The following is a 23,482-nucleotide window of genomic DNA, read 5'->3' on the forward strand; positions in this document are numbered from 1 at the left end:
AAACCAAATGTATGACAACATCTAAATACCCACTACGATGTAAAATCGAAATTGATGGGAAATTAATAAAGCAGGAATCAAGGTTTAGATATCTGGGAATAGATATATATATATATATATATATATATATATATATATATATATATATATATATATATATATATATATATATATATATATGAAAGGAAACGGCAATTGCATTTTATTTCACTTCGACCACCACCGATATTCTACACGACGTGTTTCGAGCTCATGTCAAGCTCTCGTCAGGAACATCTAGGTGGATGGTCGAGGTGTAAGAAAATGCTTTTGGCCTTTCTGGTAATAATAAAATAACCAGACTTCAGTACACTTGGTACGACATCTATATTAATTAAACGAAAAGATTTCTCTGGTATACAGAAGAAATCTTTTCCGTAGCGGACGCGAAAATGTAAATTTCAAAGTCTTCATAAAAGACGATGAACGACAAAAGACACCTCTTTGTGTCACAGATTTGTCTACAAAGCCACGTTATTCGCTACACATTCGTCAATAACGGAGAAGAACCGTGATATGAAAGGAAACGGCAATTGCATTTTATTTCACTTCGACCACCACCGATATTCTACACGACGTGTTTCGAGCTCATGTCAAGCTCTCGTCAGGAACATCTAGGTGGATGGTCGAGGTGTAAGAAAATGCTTTTGGCCTTTCTGGTAATAATAAAATAACCAGACTTCAGTACACTTGGTACGACATCTATATTAATTAAACGAAAAGATTTCTCTGGTATACAGAAGAAATCTTTTCCGTAGCGGACGCGAAAATGTAAATTTCAAAGTCTTCATAAAAGACGATGAACGACAAAAGACACCTCTTTGTGTCACAGATTTGTCTACAAAGCCACGTTATTCGCTACACATTCGTCAATAACGGAGAAGAACCGTGATATGAAAGGAAACGGCAATTGCATTTTATTTCACTTCAACCACCACCGATATTCTACACGACGTGTTTCGAGCTCATGTCAAGCTCTCGTCAGGAACATCTAGGTGGATGGTCGAGGTGTAAGAAAATGCTTTTGGCCTTTCTGGTAATAATAAAATAACCAGACTTCAGTACACTTGGTACGACATCTATATTAATTAAACGAAAAGATTTCTCTGGTATACAGAAGAAATCTTTTCCGTAGCGGACGCGAAAATGTAAATTTCAAAGTCTTCATAAAAGACGATGAACGACAAAAGACACCTCTTTGTGTCACAGATTTGTCTACAAAGCCACGTTATTCGCTACACATTCGTCAATAACGGAGAAGAACCGTGATATGAAAGGAAACGGCAATTGCATTTTATTTCACTTCGACCACCACCGATATTCTACACGACGTGTTTCGAGCTCATGTCAAGCTCTCGTCAGGAACATCTAGGTGGATGGTCGAGGTGTAAGAAAATGCTTTTGGCCTTTCTGGTAATAATAAAATAACCAGACTTCAGTACACTTGGTACGACATCTATATTAATTAAACGAAAAGATTTCTCTGGTATACAGAAGAAATCTTTTCCGTAGCGGACGCGAAAATGTAAATTTCAAAGTCTTCATAAAAGACGATGAACGACAAAAGACACCTCTTTGTGTCACAGATTTTTCTACAAAGCCACGTTATTCGCTACACATTCGTCAATAACGGAGAAGAACCGTGATATGAAAGGAAACGGCAATTGCATTTTATTTCACTTCGACCACCACCGATATTCTACACGACGTGTTTCGAGCTCATGTCAAGCTCTCGTCACTTACTCTCGTCGTTCTTACACCTCGACCATCCACCTAGATGTTCCTGACGAGAGCTTGACATGAGCTCGAAACACGTCGTGTAGAATATCGGTGGTGGTCGAAGTGAAATAAAATGCAATTGCCGTTTCCTTTCATATCACGGTTCTTCTCCGTTATTGACGAATGTGTAGCGAATAACGTGGCTTTGTAGACAAATCTGTGACACAAAGAGGTGTCTTTTGTCGTTCATCGTCTTTTATGAAGACTTTGAAATTTACATTTTCGCGTCCGCTACGGAAAAGATTTCTTCTGTATACCAGAGAAATCTTTTCGTTTAATTAATATAGATGTCGTACCAAGTGTACTGAAGTCTGGTTATTTTATTATTACCAGAAAGGCCAAAAGCATTTTCTTACACCTCGACCATCCACCTAGATGTTCCTGACGAGAGCTTGACATGAGCTCGAAACAAGTCGTGTAGAATATCGGTGGTGGTCGAAGTGAAATAAAATGCAATTGCCGTTTCCTTTCATATCACGGTTCTTCTCCGTTATTGACGAATGTGTAGCGAATAACGTGGCTTTGTAGACAAATCTGTGACACAAAGAGGTGTCTTTTGTCATTCATCGTCTTTTATGAAGACTTTGAAATTTACATTTTCGCGTCCGCTACGGAAAAGATTTCTTCTGTATACCAGAGAAATCTTTTCGTTTAATTAATATATATATATATATATATATATATATATATATATATATATATATATATATATATATACGGAAAGGTTTCCGCGGTTAATACAATGAAACTTAAAGCTAAAATCAATATCAACAAAAGAATTAATATTAAAATTAAACTCACCAGGCTTCCGGGTTGAACCGCGTCGTTGGTTTCTAGGCCGAGCTTTCGACGTCCTCTCTGACGTCATCTTCAGGGCTTCCGGGGTCTCAGTCTCCTGAGGCTCCAGACACTACACTCACTACTCACTACTTCACTACTCACTGTAATACTGTTGTTGCTGACGCTGGGGCGGTCATTTATACCGTGGACTGATGTGACTGACGTGGCTGTCGATGACGTGGCGGAGTGGGAATTAGCGCGAAGACTATTTGGAGTGGCGCGAAGATTTTTGACGGCTGGAATTGTATTTGTACAAATGAGGTGTCTTTTGTCGTTCATCGTCTTTTATGAAGACTTTGAAATTTACATTTTCGCGTCCGCTACGGAAAAGATTTCTTCTGTATACCAGAGAAATCTTTTCGTTTAATTAATATAGATGTCGTACCAAGTGTACTGAAGTCTGGTTATTTTATTATTACCAGAAAGGCCAAAAGCATTTTCTTACACCTCGACCATCCACCTAGGTGTTCCTGACGAGAGCTTGACATGAGCTCGAAACACGTCGTGTAGAATATCGGTGGTGGTCGAAGTGAAATAAAATGCAATTGCCGTTTCCTTTCATATATATATATATATATATATATATATATATATATATATATATATATATATATATATATATATATCTATTCCCAGATATCTAAACCTTGATTCCTGCTTTATTAATTTCCCATCAATTTCGATTTTACATCGTAGTGGGTATTTAGATGTTGTCATACATTTGGTTTTTCTGCTGATATTATCATATTGTATTTCTTAGCTGTTGCATTGAATATGTGTGTTAAACTTTGAAGATCGTCTTCTGTCTCGGCGATTAATGCGGCGTCGTCTGCATAACATAATATTTGAATTTCTTTGTTCCCCATTCTGTAACCATGACCTTTAGGTACTGCTTCTATTATTTCGTCCATTATTATATTAAAGAGAAGTGAGCTTAACGAGTCACCTTGTCTGACTCCGCTTTGTACTGGTATAAACTGTGTTAGTTTTCCATTTATCTTTGCCTGTATTCGATTATGGAACTAGATGTTTTCGATGGTTTGTATAATATTGATTGGTATGTTTCTTTTTTTTCTATAGAGTAAGTGTAAGACGTCTTCGACTTGGATGCGATCAAAAGCCTTTGTCAGGTCTATCTTCTTCTTATGCAATCCATTAATGGATGTTCGCGATCACGTTTGACCATTTTTCTCTATCCCTTGCAGTATGTATTAGGTCTCATATGTTTCTTAGTCCTGTCCATTGTTTGACATTATGGAGCCATGACATTTTCTTCCTGCCCACTCACCTTTTTCCTTCGATCTTTCCTTCAATTAAGGTTTGCAAAAACTGGTATCTTTCGTTTCTAATTAGGTGCCCCAGGTATGCCGTTTTTTTTATGTTTAATTGTGAATAGCAGTTGTCGTTCTGTACCAATTCTTCTCAGGATTTCTTAATTTGTTATTCGTGCGCTCCAGGGAACTTTAAGGATTAGTCGATAAATCCACATCTCAAATGCCTCTAGCTTATTCATTGTGTTTATTTTTAAAGTCCATCCTTCCATGTCATATAGGAGCACCGACCATATATAGCATTTCCTGAATCTTAGTCTTAGGTTCAGGTCAAAGTCAGAGTTCGTAAAGACGTTTCTGAATTTCATGAATGCACTTCTGGCCCTTTCTATCCGACATTTAATTTCCATATCTGACATCCAGTCTTCACATAGCCAGGTTCCCACGTACTTAAATTTTCTTACGCGCTCAGGTCTATAAAACATAGATATGCTGGTTTATTGTACTCAATGGCCTTTTCTGAGATTTGTCTCAGTACAAATACGGCTTCTACGCAGGATCTTCCGGATCTGAATCCTTGTTGTTCATCTGATAAAGTTGTTAGTTTATTGATTTTGTTGGTTAGGACTTTTGTGGTTAGCTTAAGTGCGGTGTTCAGTAGATTTATATACTGAACACCTCACTTAGGCTAACCACAAAAGTCCATTGATAATGAGGATTAAAAGGATATGTTATATATCATAGAACGGTAAGTAAAAAGAGTTGTATCAAATTTGCAAAAGTAATAACTTGCACTATTATCTACTGTGGACTGTGGTATGTAAAATATATCCTTAATATCGATATTTCTGAAGATCTAATACCTACTGAGATACAATAGATGTCAGCAGAATAAGTATTTCTTAGCTTCAATCAGTTTATAAAAATTAACAAAATGGACTGGTTAAAATCAGCATAAATAGAATTTAAGACATATGTAAACATAATGGGCTACAATATTAAGGATACTTGGGATCATAGCTACGAAATAAAAACTCGTATTGAAAAATCCAGAAGCTCTTTTAACAGTCTTAGGTAGATTCTCTGCAACTTAACTTTAAGAATCGAAATACATATAAGAATTCTTAGATGTAACGTCTTTAGTGTACCCCTCTACGGAGTGGAAAGCTGGAGTCTTACAGAAGATGCCATAAAACGATTAGAGACGTTCGAAATGTGGTGCTACCGACGTATATTGAGGGTCTCATATATACACCACACAACTAACTACAGTCGGAAAAATGAAAGAATACCCATGAACGAACATATAAAACACGCTGTATTTTCCTGTCACCGTGTCACACAAAAAATTGGCCAGCGCAAGTACAGTATTAATAATTATTATTACATGTAGTAATAATAATTATTATTACATGTACTTGCGCTGGCCAATTTTTTGTATGACACGGTGACAGGAAAATACAGCGTGTTTTATATGTTATGGGTATTCTTTCATTTTTCCTACTGTAACTATTCCCCAAAGGCTAAGAAATTATTAACACCGTAAAGAACAGAAAATCGGCTTACTTCGGCCACATTATGCCTAATAATAAACACCGACTTCTACAGTTGATTCTATAAGGCAATATTGAGGGCCTAGACCTAGACGTATTTCCCGGCTGGTCAATCTTACGAAGTAAGTGGGCTGGTCTAACGCCAACTGATCTATTTCGAACTGTTGTGAAAGAAATAAGGTGGGTCAATGTGGTCGCCAACATCTCTAGAAAATAGGCATTTGTAAAAGAAGAAGTTATTGCATATGAAGCAATAAGAAACGTAAGGCTCAAAAATCTCACAAATAATGAAGATATCATTAGAGAAGAGTACAGAGAATTGAGAAAAACCATGACAAGAAAATGTAGAAGCAAAAAGAGAAAATAAACGAGAACAAACTGAAAGAAATAGAAGAAAAATTCCAAAAAAAAAAAGAAATAAGATCATTCTACCAGGAAGCAAAAAAACTGGAAAGAGGATATCAGAAAAACAACCCATACATGAGAGATGATAAAGGGATGCTGCTAAATGAGCCAGAAAGAAATAATGGGAAACTGGCAAAACTATTTCACAGAACTGCTAAATAAGAGCGAAATACAAAAGGAAACAAACCATGAAATTAAAGATGATCAGATAACAATAGAAATACCCACAGAGCAAGAAATAGAGAACGAAATAAAGAGACTGAAAAATAACAAAAGCCCAGGAATAACAGAAATATCGGCCGAAATGATAAAATCAGGAGGGAAAAAACTACAAAAAGAGATAGATGACCTGATATAAAGAATATGGTAAATAGAAAAATGCCATAAGAGTAGACCATAGCAAGGATATGCCCTATACATAAAAAAAGTGATAGAATGCTATGCGAAAACTATAAAGGCATCGCAATACTAGAAATAGTTTACAAAATCTTGGCACAAAGTGTAAGAACAAGGCTAAATCAATATTCGGAAAACATATTGGGAGAATAATACCAGGCATGTTTTAGAAACAACAGATCAACGAAGACCACCTGTTACGAACATAGAACAGTACTATATGCTTTGTTCATCGACTTTAAGCGGGCCTACGACACAGTAAATAGACAGCAGATTTGCGAACTGATGAAAGAATTGGGGATACCAAGTAAAATTGTCAGGATGGTAAAAATGACGATGGAAAACACAACACATGAAATAGCATGGAAAGGGTATACATCCAAAAAGTTTGAAACCAAGGAAGGATTACGACAAGGAGACCCATTATCAACAATTGCATTCAATCTAACATTATAAGGAATAATCAGGAAAAGCATAAAAACATGCAAGAAACGATATTTAAAAACTACCACAGAACAGAAGCCAAAAAATTGGGACTTAAAATAAATGAAGAAAAGACAAAGTATATGATAATGGGAGAGATCCAAAAAGAAAAAGAAAATAACATCTTAGTACAAATAGATGGAGAAAAAACACACTCGTTCAAAAGAACCAAAGAAATTATTTACCTGGGAGCTAAAATAGATGAAACTGGGCATGAGGAAGAGGAGATAAAAGCAAGAATAGCTAAAGGAAATAAAAAATATGGAGCATTACGCACATTAATGAAATCAAAATTCGTATCAAGAAAAACAAAAATAAAAATTTATAAGACTGTTATCAGACCTACAGTAACATACGCATGCGAAACATGGGTGCTCAAAATGTCAGAAACAGACCTTTTAGAAAGATGGGAGAGAAAAATGCAAAGATCAATATACGGAGGTGTGAAAATAGAAGATCAGTGGAGAAGAAGAACCAATAAAGAATTGGAAGAACTGTATAAAGAGCCAACGATCACGACGACGATCAAAGCACAGCTAATACGATGTTTGGGGCACATCGAGAAAATGGGAAGTAAAAGTATGCCAAAAATTGTACTCTTACGAAGACCAATACAAAAGAGAAAGAAATGCAGGCCAAGGAAAAGATGGAAGGACAGTGTGTACGAAGACCTGAAGAAAAGTAACATTGGAAAGAACTAGCATTGGACAGAAGGAGATGGAAGGAGGTGGTGAAAAAGTGTGTAAAAAGACTAAAGTATAATTCAATAAAATGTACAAGTTATATAAATTATGTTAAGTTATTTATTATTTTATGTAATCAGAAATGTAAACATTTTAGCCCTAGGCCTACAAAACCTGTTGCGTTTAATAAATATATATAAGGATAGTACATGCAAGAGACATAAAATAGAAAATTGATGATATAATCTGAGCAATAGATTATATCAGATGGGAGATAAATGAGATTAAATAAAAAGATGTCGACATATGACACATAGAAGCCTGGATTATATGCCGAATAAAACTGAACTCGGTACCTGTAAGACATAAATCTAAATTAGATAAACTTACCTTCAATACTATAAACAACAATAAGTAAGAAAAGAAAGATGGAATTTCTCATGGTGATCATGCTTCTTCCTAACCAAATAAAGCTTAACAGATTATTAATCAAATTAAAATGTAATAAAACAACATCCTCTGTAACCACTTCGTAAGTTATCTTTTTAATTCCATATCAAAAAATCTTAAGTTTGACTAAAATTAATATTGATTACTAAATTGTTCTCATTGTTTGCTAATATAGACTGATAATAAGTGTACAAAAATATCTACTTTTCAACGAAAGTAGATATATTTTTAAGCTCTAAAAATAATGATCAAGATTCCAGAGTACCTATACAAATTTCAAAAATTTACTATGAAGTAAAAAATTCTTATGTAAAATGATATCAATTTATAAAAAAAATTTAAATATAATATTCAAAATGGATTTATAAAGAATCAGAACGTTTTCAGTCCTATCGGATCATCCTCAGTGAAAACCGTCTATAGAGTATAAACATAACGAGATCAGATAAGCCTTAGATTACATAATTCTTCTTCTTCTTCTTCTTCTTCTTCTTCTTCTTCTTCTTCTTATATTAGGCCTCTTGGCCTATTCTTAACCGATTTTGAGCTTGTATTTGTAGCTGTGATGTTGACTGCCAGCTATCTCGCCACCTTTTAAAGGGCCTTCCTATTGGTCTCTCGCCTGTTGGCTTCGAATCTTTGGCAATTCCCTCGCTGTCCATTCTGGTCACAGGCTGATTCAACTCTCGTCGTCTCTGTCTTCCCCACCGTACTATATCTTGTATGTTACAGAGATCTCTTATTCTGTCGTTCGGTATTCTGTCTCTCAGTTTCCCAGATATTGACCTCAACGTTCTCATTTCTGATGTTCTCAGTATCCTCTTGGTTTCTGCTGTGTCATATCTTGTTTCTATCGCGTACGTCATGATCGGTCTTACACATGATTTGTATATGCGTACTTTCCCTTCCAGCCTCATATCTTTGTTTCTCCAGATGACATCCCACAGACATCCTGACACGTAATTGGCTTTATTTGCTTGCTTTCGGACACTCTCTTTAACATCTCCATAACTACATATTTCGACTCTCAGATATTCGAATCTCGAGACTTGTTCAATTAGTTCGTTGATAATTACTAATTTGCATATTATGGGTTCCCTTGACACTACCAGGGATTTTGTCTTAGCTGTTGATATTTTCATGTTGTAGTTCTTCGCCACTGTGTTGAAAGTTTGTGCCATTCGCTGTAGGTTATCCTCGTTATCGGAGATTAAGATTGCGTCGTCAGCATAACAGGATTTTTATTTGTTTTTCTGCCATCTTATATCCTTTTACAGTACCTTCTACGATTTTGTCCATTACTAAATTAAAAAGCAATGGGCTCAAGCTATCATCTTGTTGGGCTGATTTTTCTTCTTTAGCAATCTTAGCACATCTTCCAATTTTACACAATCGAAAGCTTTAGCCAGATCCATAAAGCACATCAATGTACGTTTATTATATTCCAATGCTTTCTCAGCAATTTGTCTGGCTATGAATATGGCGTCTATTGTGGACCTATTTTTACGAAAACCTTGTTGTTCCTCACCAATTGTGTATGCTTCATTTATTTTATTGGCAAGTATTTTTGTTAATTACTGTGCCTCCAGCTCACCCCGCCAGAAACAACATCTAAATTGTGCCATTCCTACGTCAAGGTTTGCAACTGCTGAGCGCAATCGCATCATCGTCAACAGCGCCACCTCTTTGATATATCTGTCTAGAGGGGTGATGCCAATGAGCAACTCCATTGCAGCAGATGGTGTTGTTTGCATGGTACCTGTTATATGTAGGCTGTAGGCATGTCATCCGCTGAATATGGTTTAGTTTGTTGATCGCTGTTGCCTGTAGCACTTTTGATGCCCAAGCAATAGCTCCGTAAGTTAGCATTGGCCTAATGACAGAAGTGTAGATCCAGGCAAATACCCTGGGCGAAAGGCCCCAAGTGCGTCCGACCGTTCGCCGACACTGTTCATAGACAAGATATATGCTCTTTTAGCTCTATTATCTAAGTGGGAGTTCTATGTTAACTTCCTGCCAACGGTAATATCGAGGTATTTCACCTATTCAGATGAGATGAAGCCATTAGAACATTTAGGGAAAAAGATTAGAAAGAGACAACCATTTCCATAAACTATTCAAGGGCTGAAAATAGCGTTGAATGAAGAATTGGAACATATACCAGAAGAACAGATTCAGTAACTTATTGCAAGTATGCCTAGGCGTATTGAAATCATCCACAGAAGTAGGTGAGGCAATACCCGATAATAAATATCTAAAAAACAGCAACAGACAAAAAGCAACACAACTGGGTAAGAAATAAAATAAAAGTCAAAGACGCAGGACAACATATAGCCAGGCTAAAATGGAGCTTCGCAGGTCATAACGCCAGACAAACGGACAATAGGTGGAACGACAACAATGGAGATCATTGACCGTAAAGAGAGCAAGAGGACGACCCCAGATGAGATGGGAAGATGACATTAAAAAGATAGGAGGAACGCACTGGAAACAGAAAGCACTAAACAGAAGCGAATGGAGGAAACTGGGGGAAGAATATGTTCAAAATTGGACGAATTAAAGGGCAAAAGAAGAAGAGATTTCTCCTTTTATTACTTTTTAGTGTTTTAATTAAACGATTTCTGTTATTAATGTTGACTTCCTCACCTTTTAAACCATTTAACACCTAGAGAATTAAACAAAAAAGATACAAAATGCAAATGCCTAGATTTTTTTGATCAGGAGTGTCGTAAATACATAAAGATGAATTTTCTTAGTAAAATCGTTTATAGAACACCCATTATAACAACATAATAGATTTTCTAGTTCGAGTTAGAGCGCCGAAGTGTTACGTTAGTTCGCCTAACGTTTTCAAAAATAGAAGCCGCGCCGGTTCATCGTCATTTTTAACTTTTACAGCATATTCATAACTTCCACTTATTTTGCCGAATAACCTCTTCATTTAGTGTGTTTTGCTGCACTTTCCTGTATAGACAATGGCTTACAGTTGGGACAACAGAGTCAATTTCGTCGTTCGCTATTTGTATGGTAAGTACAATGTTTTGTAATTGATTGATTTAAAAATAAAAAAGTTATTGACACTTGTTGAGGTAAAGCAGAGGAACAAGTGTCTAACTGAGAACGAAATGATATTTTTAAAAGGTTATTTTTAAGAAAGTTTTTAATTTTGCAATGTATTATTCATGTAATACTATTATTAGGTAGCAATAAAAATATATTGCTTTTCTCTAAACAATGCCAATGCCCACGATAAAATGCACACGCAACATTTTATATTTATATAATTAAGAAGCTTGGTGTATTTTTAATGTTGGTATATATATTAGTAAATTTTGTTTATGGGGAGCTATATTTTAGTCCATTATATTAAATCAGCAAAAGTTCTTATTATGATTGTTTTTATCTTGTTCCTTGAGATTGTCATTCTGCTACGAAGTAGCAGTAGCTTTCGATCTTTTATCAATCTTCTATGTGGTTTTTCAACATTTTTTCAGGGTGCTTAAAATTTACAATCTATCTATCTAATCCTCCATAAACATACATCTTTGGACATGCTCTTTCTTCTTCCATTCCTCTCTATCTTGGGCATTTTGCATCTATTTTGACCCGGCGTGTTTCTTCAGACCATCTGACCATCGCATTTGTGGCCTTCCTCTGTTTCGTTTATAGTTCCACGGTCTCCAATGTATAATTATCTTAGTCCATCTTTCATTCTTCTGCCTTAGGGCATGTCCGGCTAACTTCCATTTAAGCTTTGCTACCTGGGTTGAGACATCTCTCACTTTTGTTTTGTTACGGACCCATTCGTTTCCTTTCCGATCTGTCAGTTTAATCTTCAACATTTGTCTTTCAACAGATATTTCTACCTTTGCTATTTTTTTCCATATATAAAGGAAAATATGGAAAAAATTTACAATATAATGGATAATTTATTTTATAATTTTTTGTGTAGAGATATCGCATTTCTAATGATATACAGGGTGTTTCATTAATAATTGTCCATATAGTAACTGGAAAAACCTTAGCACAAAATATGAAGATTTAACCTAAAACACTTAAATAAAATGTGGTTCCTTACTGAGTTACAGGGTGTTTTATCTAAAAATTTAAAAATTATTTTTGCTCAGCATTTTAAAACTATTCGACGTATCCTTTTCATACTTGGTAGAAAGTGCGACTACTATACACTTTACTAAATTATGATAAACAAACGTTTCTAGCTACTACCAGAGGCGTAAGACAGGGGATAGTAAATGGTTGACCCTTCTCAAATTCTACGCCACTGGACGAATTACTATTTTAGTGCCATTTTTAGATTCTCCAACACTTTCTACGTAAATAATATACTCTTCATTGGTAACTATAAAGTCATTAGTTTTCCATATATTTGAAGTTAAATATGAAACGGCACAGATATTTTGATTACATTATGATATGATTCATATCATTAAAATTTGAAAATTATTTGTACCCAGTACTTTAAAACCATTTGGCGTATCCTTATCATACTTGGCAGAAAGTGTAAGTACTGTACACCCTACTAAATTAAGATAAACAAACGTTTCTAGCTACTACCAGAGGCGTACGACAGGGGATAGTGGCTGGTTGACCCTTCCCAAATTCTACGCCACTGACAAAATAGCTATTTTAGTTCATTTTTTGATTTTCCAATCCTTTTTATGTAAATAATATACTCATCATTCGTAACGATAAAATGATTAGTTTTCGAGATATTTGAAATTAAAAATGAAGCGACACAATACATATATCAAAATAGCCGTGTCGTTTCATTTTTAACTTCAAAGATCTCGAAAACTAATGACTTTATCGTTACGAATGAAGAGTATACTATTTTCATAGAAAGTATTGGAGAATCCAAAAATTATACTAAAATAGCAATTCCGCCAGTGACGTAGAATTTGTAAAAGGTCAACCATTCACTTTCCCCTGTCGTACGCCTCTGGTAATAGCCAGAAACGTTTGTTTAACATAATTTAACAGTTTGTATAGTACCTATACTTCTTGCCAAATATGAAAAGGATACGTCGAATAGTTTTAAAATGCTGAGCAAAAATGGTTTTTCAATTTTTAGGTAAAACACCCTGTAACTCAGTAAGGAACCACATTTTATATAAGTGTTTTAGGTTAAATCTTCGTATTTTATGCTAAAGTTTCTCCAGTTACTATATGGACAATTATTAATGAAACACCCTGTATACAGGGATGCGCTCTCTCTCAATCAATTATTTGACTTAATATATAGGTACATATATACAATCACGTTTAGAATGTCTTTCGACGTTACCGGATGCCCAATGTCCATTCCTGTCGGTTGTTTCATCGTCCTTCTTCAAGTTTTTTGGAGCTCATTAGTTGTCATACTATTTCCATCCATGTTTCCTTTGGTCTTCCTGTAGTCTTCTGCGAGCACTTCTTTTGGAAGTCTACTGTTTTCTATTCTCTATACATGCTCATACCATATGAGCGGCTTTGGTTGGGTGTCACTCATTATTCTACTTTCTATTTCCATTTCACATTCGTTTAATAGCTTACTTTTTACCAGACTTTCATAGATATTAAACTTTCTCCTCTTTGTCACATTCTTGTTCCAGAGAATTCTAAGTCATTAAGTATTCATAAACAGTATCTTTCTCCCTCCCTCTCTCTCTCTGCTTGTTGTCATATCTAGTACAAGATTTTCTGTGTCTGTTCCAATGCTGAGATATTTGTTTTTTTTTCTGTATTACGGTATTAAGTATTAATAGTCCCAATTTCTGATATTTTTCCGCGAACTTTCTTATCCTGTACTCCATAATATCTTCCTTATTGTTTGCTATGACGGCTTGATCATCTGCAAATTGTAGTGTAGGATAGGCATATTGTAGATAGTGTAAAATTATATTCCCATGTGGCACTTTGTTTCCCAAGTACATATGTAATGATTTGATATTATATACAGGGTGTTTCATTAATAATTGTCCATATAGTAACTGGAGAATCATTAGCACAAAATACGAAGATTTAACCTACACCACTTAAATAAAATATGGTTCCTTACTGAGTTACAGGGTGTTTTATCTAAAAATTTAAAAATTATTTTTGCTCAGCATTTTAAAACTATTCAACGTATCCTTTTCATACTTGGCAGGAAGTATATGTACTGTACAGACTACTAAAAATTAGGTTAAACAAACGTTTCTGGCTATTACCAGAGGCGTACGACGGGGGAAAGTGAATGGTTGATCCTTTCCAAATTCTACGCCACTGGCGGAATTGATATTTTAGTTCAATTTTTGGATTCTCCAATACTTTCTATGAAAATAATATACTCTTCATTCGTAACGATAAAATCATTAGTTTTCGAGATCTTTGAAGTTGAAAATGAAACGACACCGTTATTTTGATTAATGTATTCTTTCGCTTCATTTTTAATTTCAAATATCTCGAAAACTAATCATTTTATTTTATCGTTACCAACGAAAACTATATAATTTACATAAAAAGTATTGAAAAATCAGAAAATTACACTAAAATAGCAATTTCGTCAGTGGCGTAGAATTTGGGAAGGGTCAACCAGCCACTATCCCCTGTCGTACGCCTCTGGTAGTAGCTAGAAACGTTTATTTATCTTAATTTAGTAGGGTGTACAGTACCTATACTTTCTGCCAATTATGATAAGGATATGTCAAATAGTTTTAAAGTACTGGGTACAAATAATTTTTAAATTTTAATCATATGAATCATATCACAAATTAATCAAAATAACTGTGTCGTTTCATATTTAACTTCAAATATCTCGAAAACTAATGACTTTATCGTTACCAATAAAGGGTACATTACTTACGTAGAAAGTATTGGAGAATTTAAAAATGGCCCTAAAATAGTAATTCCTCCAGTGGCGTAGAATTTGAGAAGGGTCAACTATTCACTATCCACTGTCGTACGCCTCTGGTAGTAGCTAGAAACGTTTGTTTATCATAATTTAGTAGGGTGTATACTAGTCGCACTCTTTGCCAAGTATGAAAAGGATACGTCGAATAGCTTAAAAATGCTGAGCAAAAATAATTTTTAAATTTTTATATAAAACACCCTGTAACTCAGTAAGGAACCACATTTTTTAAGTGTTTTAGGTTAAATCTTCGTATTCTGTGCTAATCTTGCTCCAGTTACTATATGGACAATTATTAATGAAACACCCTGTATAGTGTGTCTGCGTAACTTAAAACTATATGGGAAACTTTTTTATTATTAATTTTACCAAAAGAAATTATTCTGTATAAACAAACTACATGATCTAAAACCTAAGATTCAATCATCAGATATCAAATTTTATCAATCTTATACGAGATATGCCAAAAAATATGAATTTGGCTACCTTTAAATTTCACAATATTGAAAATTGTTATTGTGAAAAGTTGTTTGTAATTAAAAACTAAAACAGTCCTTTTAATATGCAATTAAATCCTTCTAATTTAAGGAAAAATTGTAAATTTTTCTCAAATTATCCACACTCAACATTATTTTTATTTATTACATAACTATTCCGTTCCGATCAAAAATAATAAACAAATTTTCACAAAACATTGAATGCTTGTTTCTATTGGAAGGCTGAGTTATTATATTTGTAATAAATAAAAATTGTTCGGTATTGGTAATTTGAGGAAAATTTGCAAAATTTTTTTATACATGGTGTCCCAGACTAATTTATCCACACTATATCTCTTAAACGAATAGAGATTTTCGAATAGGACAAAAACTGGTCTATTCCATTTGTAATACACTTTAATATCGCGTAGAAAAAATTAACCCCTAAATATTCATCCTTTAGTTACAACCCCTAACTTTAACCCTGTATATATTTTTTATAGTTTTGGATATGCTCTTCTATCGTCTATTCAACAAATTTTTTAAAAATAAAATCGGTTTGTAAATAATCCAGAAAATATCAGTTTATTTTTTATTTTTGTATAAGTCCCAGACTAATTTATCCAGGCTATATCTCTTAAACGAATAGAGATTTTCGATTGGGACAAAAACTAATATGTTTTATTTGTAATACACTTTAATATGGCATAGAAAAAATCACCCCTAAATATTCATCCCTTAGTTACAACCCCTAACTTTAATTTTTAATAACTATACCATAATGAACAGAAATTAAAAATAAACTGATAATTTCTTAATTATTATTTACAAACCGATTTTATTTTTAAAAAAAGAATGTGTGTGTAGTACTTTGTACGCACGTAAGAAGTTATACTTCTATTATAATACAATTTCAACGAAATAAATATACCTACTTAACAGTTACACTACAAAAAATTAACAATAATTACCAAAAATGAACCAAAACTTAACAATGCCAAATATTAAAAATAAAATTAAAAATAAAAAAAAAATAAAAAAATATGAATCGTCCGGGATTTGAACCCGCAATCTCGCGATTTTTTGATCTCTGGTCTAATGTTCTACCAACAAGGCCATCAAGCCGTATGCACTTACCTTTCAGATATACATAATTATACATCACGGTGACAAGTGAAATATAAAAATAGATGTTTTATTATTTTACGCCCAAGGAAGACAAATCCAAAGACACAAAATTATAATAAAAAACCTCTTAAACCACCTTTTTCAAATTGCGCAAGTTGTATTAATAATATTAATGTTAATAAATGAAATATAAATATTTTGACGTTTCACAATTTGACAATTCACTTTTAACTGCAGTGCCTTAAAATTTTTAAAGCACTAGTGCCTTAAAGTAGCATTTTTAACGCTCCTATGGAGTCCTAAAAATTGCATTTTTAACACGTTTGTAGAAAAATATATTTAAAAACACTAATATATTCTTTCCACACCTTTTCTGGACTGATACATACATAAATTAAAACATTTTGAAGTATAACTTCAAAAATATAATATGAAAACTATTTAAAAAGGCAGTATAACTATTAACTAACCTTTGTTGTTTCTCTTCCCACAAATTTTAAAACGCAACAACCATACATAACCAAACCGTCAACCGTCCAAACCACAGCTGCGCTACAGCTGCCATATTGGATAATTTTTGACATGTCATTTGAACATCCAATCAGAACAAAGTTATAATGCGCATGCGCCGGGATCGTAGGTTTTAACATATAAAAATTCACCCTCATATCGCGCGTAAAGAAGTATAACTTCAAAAATCTATTGAATAGACGATAGAACACCACATCCGAAACTCTAAAAAATACACAGGGTGCTTTTAAAAACATTAAAGTTAGGGGTTGAAACTAAGAGATGAATATTTAGGGGTTGATTTTTTCTACGCCATATTAAAGTATATTTTCTTGATAAGATAAAAGATAATTAAAGATATTTTCTTGATTATTTACGAACCGATTTTATTTTTAAAAATCTATTGAATAGACGAAAGAAAAAACTATAAAAAAATGTACTGGGACACCCTGTATATACGAAATATTCAGTTGTTATTAATTTTGCCCTTTTTCGATATTTTTGCTTCATGAAATAGTACCAATGTTTACAATTTTACTAAGTATACTTTTACAATTTTCCTGACTTCTTTTGGCTTAGAACTATTGGGTTAAGTTCTTCCATTGATGTCATCTTTCTATTTTTGCTTCTTTGTCTTTTACACTTCGAATATCTCCTTCTTGTTCCATGACCTTTATCGATCGTTGGATATCATGTTGGCTACCATATTCGCTATCGTGACTTTATTCTCAGCAGCCCTGAATAACGATGTAGTCGATTTTGCATACCATTGCCTTAAAATTTTCAGCCATGTTGTACTTTTTCTACCAGGACAACATTTACCTTGGAATTTTCCCTGAATGATCAAATGTAAAGGATCATATTTTTCAGAGTGCCTCATAATGTGACTGATGTATTTCAGCTTTAGTCTCTTTATTATGACCATTTGTGTTGTTTGGTTCTGCTGTCTAAGGATCTCCTCATCTCTAACTCTGTCAACCCAGTATATTTTTAGTAGTCATTTGTATACCCACATATTAAAGGATGTCAAGCGTTTAAGCCAAAAAGACAGCACTACAAGGCCTAAAACCACCGGTGCTGGGAGGAAAAGTGATTTAATTTGCCAAAGGAACAAAATACCTTGGGGTTTATTTTGATCATAGGCTTACATGGAATACTCACATCCTAAAAACCACACAAAAAGCTACTATGTCCTTGGGCAGATGTAGAAGAATGTGTGGTAAGAATTGGGGGCTTAACCCCAAAATGACTCTATGGTTATACACAAGGGTTATTAGACCCATGATAACCTACGGCTGGTGACGTGGTGGACAACGACGCAGCAAGTGGGAGCAATAAGGCTGCTAGGTAATACACAAAGGCTAGGATGCCTGTGTATTACGGGGGCCATAAAAACCACTCCTACAGCAGCGTTGGAAGTCCTGCTGAATCTACCACCACTTCATATCTTTGTGCAGGGCGAACCCAGATCAGTGATGCACAGATTAATCCATGGTCAGCCACATATAAGCCAGGTGCATGGTGCCGACAATAGAAAGCTAATGGAGGAGCTGAAAGCCGATATTGTGATGGGGCAGCCTATCGATGCAACAGCAACGAGATATAGCTTTGGCAATAAGTTCAAAATTAATATACCAGGCAGGAAAGACTGGAAGGAAGGTGTACCCATACAGGCTGTTGCTACCTGGTACAGTGATGGCTCAAAAACATCGGAAGGTGTGGGAGCCGGCATAGTAGGGACAAATCAAGGAATTCAGTTCCCGGTTAGTCTATCAAAGGACGTCACAGTTTTCCAGGCGGAAATAACGGCAGTCCATCACTGCGTGGAAGAAATAGAAAGGCAGAAAAAACGTTCCGTTCAGTTGCCATCTTCACAGATAGTCAAGCAGCGCTTAAGGTACTCAATTCTAAGCTAGTATGGGATTGTGTGAGTGCCCTAAATAAACTAGGAGATCGTAGCAAGGTTAGCCTGGGTACCGTGGCACGAGGGTCATAAGGGCAATGAAAAATCAGATGAAATGGCCAAACAAGGCTCATCAATGCCATTCTTTGGACCGGAACCCTTCTGCGGCGTTGCAAAGGCAGTTACAAGAACGACTACAAGAAAGTGAGTAGCTCACAAATCTTTGGAATGGTGGAGGAATTCACCAGGTCAAAGACAGGCGAAACAGTTCATTACAGAACATTCGCCATAATTTACGGCAGACCTAATAATCAAAGACAGGAAAACAGTCAAAGCCATAGTAGGTCTGCTAACAGGGCACTGTAAGCTGAATAGGCGCTTAAAGCTGATGGGATTGGCAGATGATGACCTGTGCAGATTCTGTCACCTGGAAGAAGAAACAGCAGAGCACATTTTATGTCATTGTGACAGTCTGGCAAATGTGCGGTTCTTTGCATTAGGAGAACAAAATCCAACGGCAAATAGCTAGATGGAAGGTTCAGTCTCGAAACTATTACACTTTTTAAAAAGGGTCAGGCTAGAGAATGTTATCTAGGACTAGAGGACCACAATAGATCTGAAAAGGTCGCAGTGGAATAGGCCAGAAAGCCACCTCTCTAAATCTATCTATCTATACCCACATCTCAAAGGATGTCAAGCGTTTAAGCATAACCTCACTTAAAGTCCACGCTTCTACTCCAACACTAAGGTCGTGACTGCACAGTACCTTCTTAATTTTTACAAAGGTAGCTTGGGCTTCTTCTATTTGGCTTTTAATTTCTGCGGTTGGACCACAGCTTGCATTTATATTACTGCCGAGATACATGAGTTTCTCTAGCCTGTCCAGTGTGGCATCTCCGACTTTTATACCGCCATTCTGTATATAATTTTATTTGTTATCATAATATATATCTATCTACTTATAACTTCGAATATCTATACTTCGAATAAATACTTTTAAAATACTAACGGACAGAATATTGTTTTAGATCTGGATGGTAACGGATACCTCGATGAAAAGGATTTTGCCTGCTTGGCCTTAAGAGCTACAATCGTCGAAGGTAAAGGAGAATTTAGCTACAGTAAACTGCAAGAAAACCAGCATATAATGTTTGGTCTTTGGGAAGAGATAGCAGAACTCGCAGATTTTAATAAGGTATTATCATTAACTTTACAGAACATTTGTGTTGTACACATTCAATTTAACTGTTAATTTAATGAGCAACATGAAAGTATTTAAAATAAATGTTATTTTAGAGGATTCGTTTTAGTGCTGTCGCCAGGTGGGTACAACGGCCTCGTTTATATAGATGGACTTACCCAAGTTTTTTAGGTAATTTAACCCGTAGAACACGAGTTTTTTGGGTAAACGTTGATCCGGATGTCGATAAGGTTGTTATAAACAAAGAACTTGCAGAATTACATAACAGCAACTTTTTGCAAAACGAAACATTTTTTGTATTTTTTGAGTCATTCTAAGGAAAAAATGTTCTTACAAGTTTTTTCGTAGGATGCATAGTTTTCGAGATAAACGTGGTTGAACTTTCAAAACATCGAAAAATTACAATTTTTAACCCGAATAACTTTTGACTAAAAAATACAATAGCAATTCTGCTTGAACATTTGAAAGTTCAAGTCAAATTATACCGATTTTGATTATTTGCATTGCTAAAAATTAATTTTTTATTGTTAAACAAAGCTATAAACACACAGTGGTTGAGTGATGTTTTCAACGCATCTCTCATTTAAAATCGAACGAGTAGGTACAAGTGGAAGCGCCTGTAAACAGGCAATTTCTACGTAGTATGCATTAAAACGCATGCATTGGCTACTCGTCAAAACGCTCAAACACTATTTGTTTATAGCTTTGTTTAACAATAAAAAAATTAATTTTTAGCGATGAAAATAATCAAAACCGGTATAATTTGACTTGAAATTTCAAATGTGGTAAGCAGAATTGCTATTTTGTTTTTTAATCAAAAGTTATTTGGGTTCAAAAATTGCAATTTTTCGATTTTTTGAAAATTCAACCGCGTTTATCTCGAAAACTATGCATTGTAAAACTTGAAAAACTTGTAAGAATATTTTTTCTTTTGAATGACCCAAAAAATACAAGAAAATGTTTTGTTTTGCAAAAAATCGCTGTTACGTAATTCTGAAAGTTCTTTGTTTATAACAATCTTATCGACATCCTGATCAACTGTTACCCAAAAAATTAGTGTTTTACGGGTCAAAATACATAAAAAAACTTGGGTAAGTCCATCTAAATATAGGAGGCCGTTGTACCCCCTGGCAACAGCACTATTTGTTGATATACAAAATTATAAATTTTCAAAAGATTGTTTGGCCTACATTTACATTTATATTTATGGCTTAACATAGTCTTTAGCGCCTGCTGTCAAGCTTGTTTTGGATTTAGGGAATGCTTCAATAGGTACTTAAACCTTTTTACTACTGAGCCGTTATTGCTAGGACTTTTTCGGTTCGCCAGTGCCAAAAATTTTAAAAATACAATCAATACCTATCTATCCGTAAAATGGCATAAGAGAGAAAATCGTCGCAGCATATGCGATTTTCTTTCTCGAAGAGAAAATTCAATTTTCCTACGAAAATTCCATAGGAAACCCAACAGTTTTTAAATATTTTACAGTTATAGTATATAGCATAGCATTTTAATTGAAAAGTGTAAATACCGCTAAAAAATGAAGTTTCATTTTAAAATAAAATACTTATACCGTTCTAAAGACTTAGTGAATTAATTTTGAGTACTTATTCTGTTCTATACCTATATAGAAATACAAAAATCTCATTTTAGATAAAATAAGAAGTTACCACCTTTGGGTTTAGCATGGCAGTATAAGGATTATTAAATTATCTTTTTCAACCATTTATTTGATGAATAGTACACGGGTCTAGGACGTTTCATCGCCGCCAGTTCATCGCCGCGCCGGCCGATTCATCGCCGGTCGGTTCATCGCCAGTCAGTTAATCGCTAACTGATATATTTTCGAATTTTCTACCAATTTTCGACAGTTACATTTATTATTTATTTTTAGTATTAATTAGGAATTCTAGGAAATGCGAGATATGACCATTCCCGTTGCCATACTTAATCTTTTAATATACTTTTAAACTTTTATAATATAAAATATAATTTAACACTACAAATTTAATATTATTTAGTATCAAATTTAGGGGAAGTAGAAATAGAACAGTATATTAATATAATAATATTTTTTATCTTTTTATTTGTCATAAGTTTTGAACTGAATTTAACGTCGTGTCGTGTCATCTCCCATATAGTGGAGTCACTAAAGGTGGATATGAGCTATTACCTCTGATTTCGTTGAACCTACATCGATTTGCATGAAAATTGGTAAGTGGTTAGAGGATATCTCAAGGAACAAAGGTGACATGGTGCCAACTTGCGCTTTTACCCTGGGGGTGGATGCCACCCTTTCTCATGGGTGAAAATTATTTTATTAAAAATAACCCCATAATTCGATGGAGAGACAAATTTTAAGCAAAATTTGTTATATAAAGTTTTCAAAATAAATCAAAACTTTTTAAGTTATTAAAGATCAAATATTTTAATTTTTCTTGAGAAAAATGCACGTTTTTAAAAATTTTTCATCAATAACTTAAAAAGTGTAAGTTTTTACAAAAAAGTTATAATTATTAAAATTGAAGCTAATAAAAAATGAAACAAACCTCTTACTAGAAAAACCTTTTAATGCTAACTAAAAGTGAGTTATAGGTAATTGAATGTATATTTTTTTCGGCGAGTAAAAAACTCTAAGTATTCAAGCTGAAATAACGGGACATTGATGCATTTTATAACATAAACTTATTAAACATTTGTCAAAGTACTTAAAAATATCTATCAAATGAGCCCCCGAACATGTTGATAGCATTAAAATTTATGCTCCAAATTTTTTTTTAAATTTCTTTTAAAAATTTTTCCAATTGTATTGTTTTTTTTTAATAACTCAGTTCGTGTTTACGATATCAGGTTAATCTAAAAACTGTTTAAAAGTTAATTCCAAGTGCTATTTAAGCACGTTGTACCTAATCTTTTAAACCCCTTACTTTTTTAGAAATAAAAGGTTAAATGGCCCCGGTTGCATGGTTCCCACAGCAAAATTTAAGATTTAAACGTTTCTATCTCGGTTATTTTTTACCCTATAAAAATAGTAAAAGAGGTAAACATTTGGCACAGAAAAAACTAAAATTTTTAGAGTATTATCAAAAGAATATGAGAATTACAATAATTTTAAAAATTATGATTTTTTAAATTATATCTTGTTTTCAAAAATATGCATTCTAAACCGGTCAAAATTATCGAAAACATTACTTATGCTAATATAAAGAAGTTCTTGTAAGGATTAAGATACATTTTAATTTTTGTGGAAATGGCGTATGTTTTATTTTTCACTTTTTCCTAAAAAATTCGAAACGGTTCTTTTTTTTTCATTATAACTTGCTTAATTTTGACGCTATTACCTTGTTATGAAGCTCATTTGATAGGTATTCTGAAGTACTTTGACAAATGTTTAGCAGGAATATTTTATACATTGCATCGTTTTTCCATTATTTAAGCTTGCATACTTAGATTTGAGTACTCGTCGAAAAAAATAC

General features: G+C 34.1%; 2 protein-coding genes across 4 annotated transcripts in view; one reads left to right on the forward strand and one right to left on the reverse strand.

The window, feature by feature from the left end:
* LOC114327439 (trypsin-1) overlaps positions 1–8,061 on the reverse strand; it is a 49,540-nt gene extending 41,479 nt beyond the window's left edge. The window contains exon 1 of one of the 2 annotated variants that reach the window (XM_028276065.2): positions 7,840–8,061. In XM_028276065.2, coding sequence (XP_028131866.1) covers positions 7,840–7,900 — 61 coding nt within the window. In that variant the 5' untranslated portion in view covers positions 7,901–8,061. Of the gene's footprint in view, positions 1–2,619; positions 2,702–7,839 lie in introns of those variants that run through there. The other variant, XM_050646848.1, reaches the window with a different exon arrangement.
* A 2,644-nt stretch (positions 8,062–10,705) lies between these two features.
* Positions 10,706–23,482, forward strand: part of LOC114327438 (sarcoplasmic calcium-binding protein 1) — a 74,820-nt gene continuing 62,043 nt past the window's right edge. Inside the window, exons 1-2 of one of the 2 annotated variants that reach the window (XM_028276063.2) lie at positions 10,706–10,926; positions 19,834–20,000. In XM_028276063.2, the coding sequence (XP_028131864.1) occupies positions 10,875–10,926; positions 19,834–20,000 (219 nt within the window). In that variant the 5' untranslated portion in view covers positions 10,706–10,874. The remainder of the gene's footprint in view (positions 10,927–19,833; positions 20,001–23,482) is intronic. The other variant, XM_028276062.2, reaches the window with a different exon arrangement.

Source organism: Diabrotica virgifera, chromosome 3 (genome assembly GCF_917563875.1).
Source record: "Diabrotica virgifera virgifera chromosome 3, PGI_DIABVI_V3a".
Classification (NCBI taxonomy): Eukaryota; Metazoa; Arthropoda; class Insecta; order Coleoptera; family Chrysomelidae; genus Diabrotica; species Diabrotica virgifera.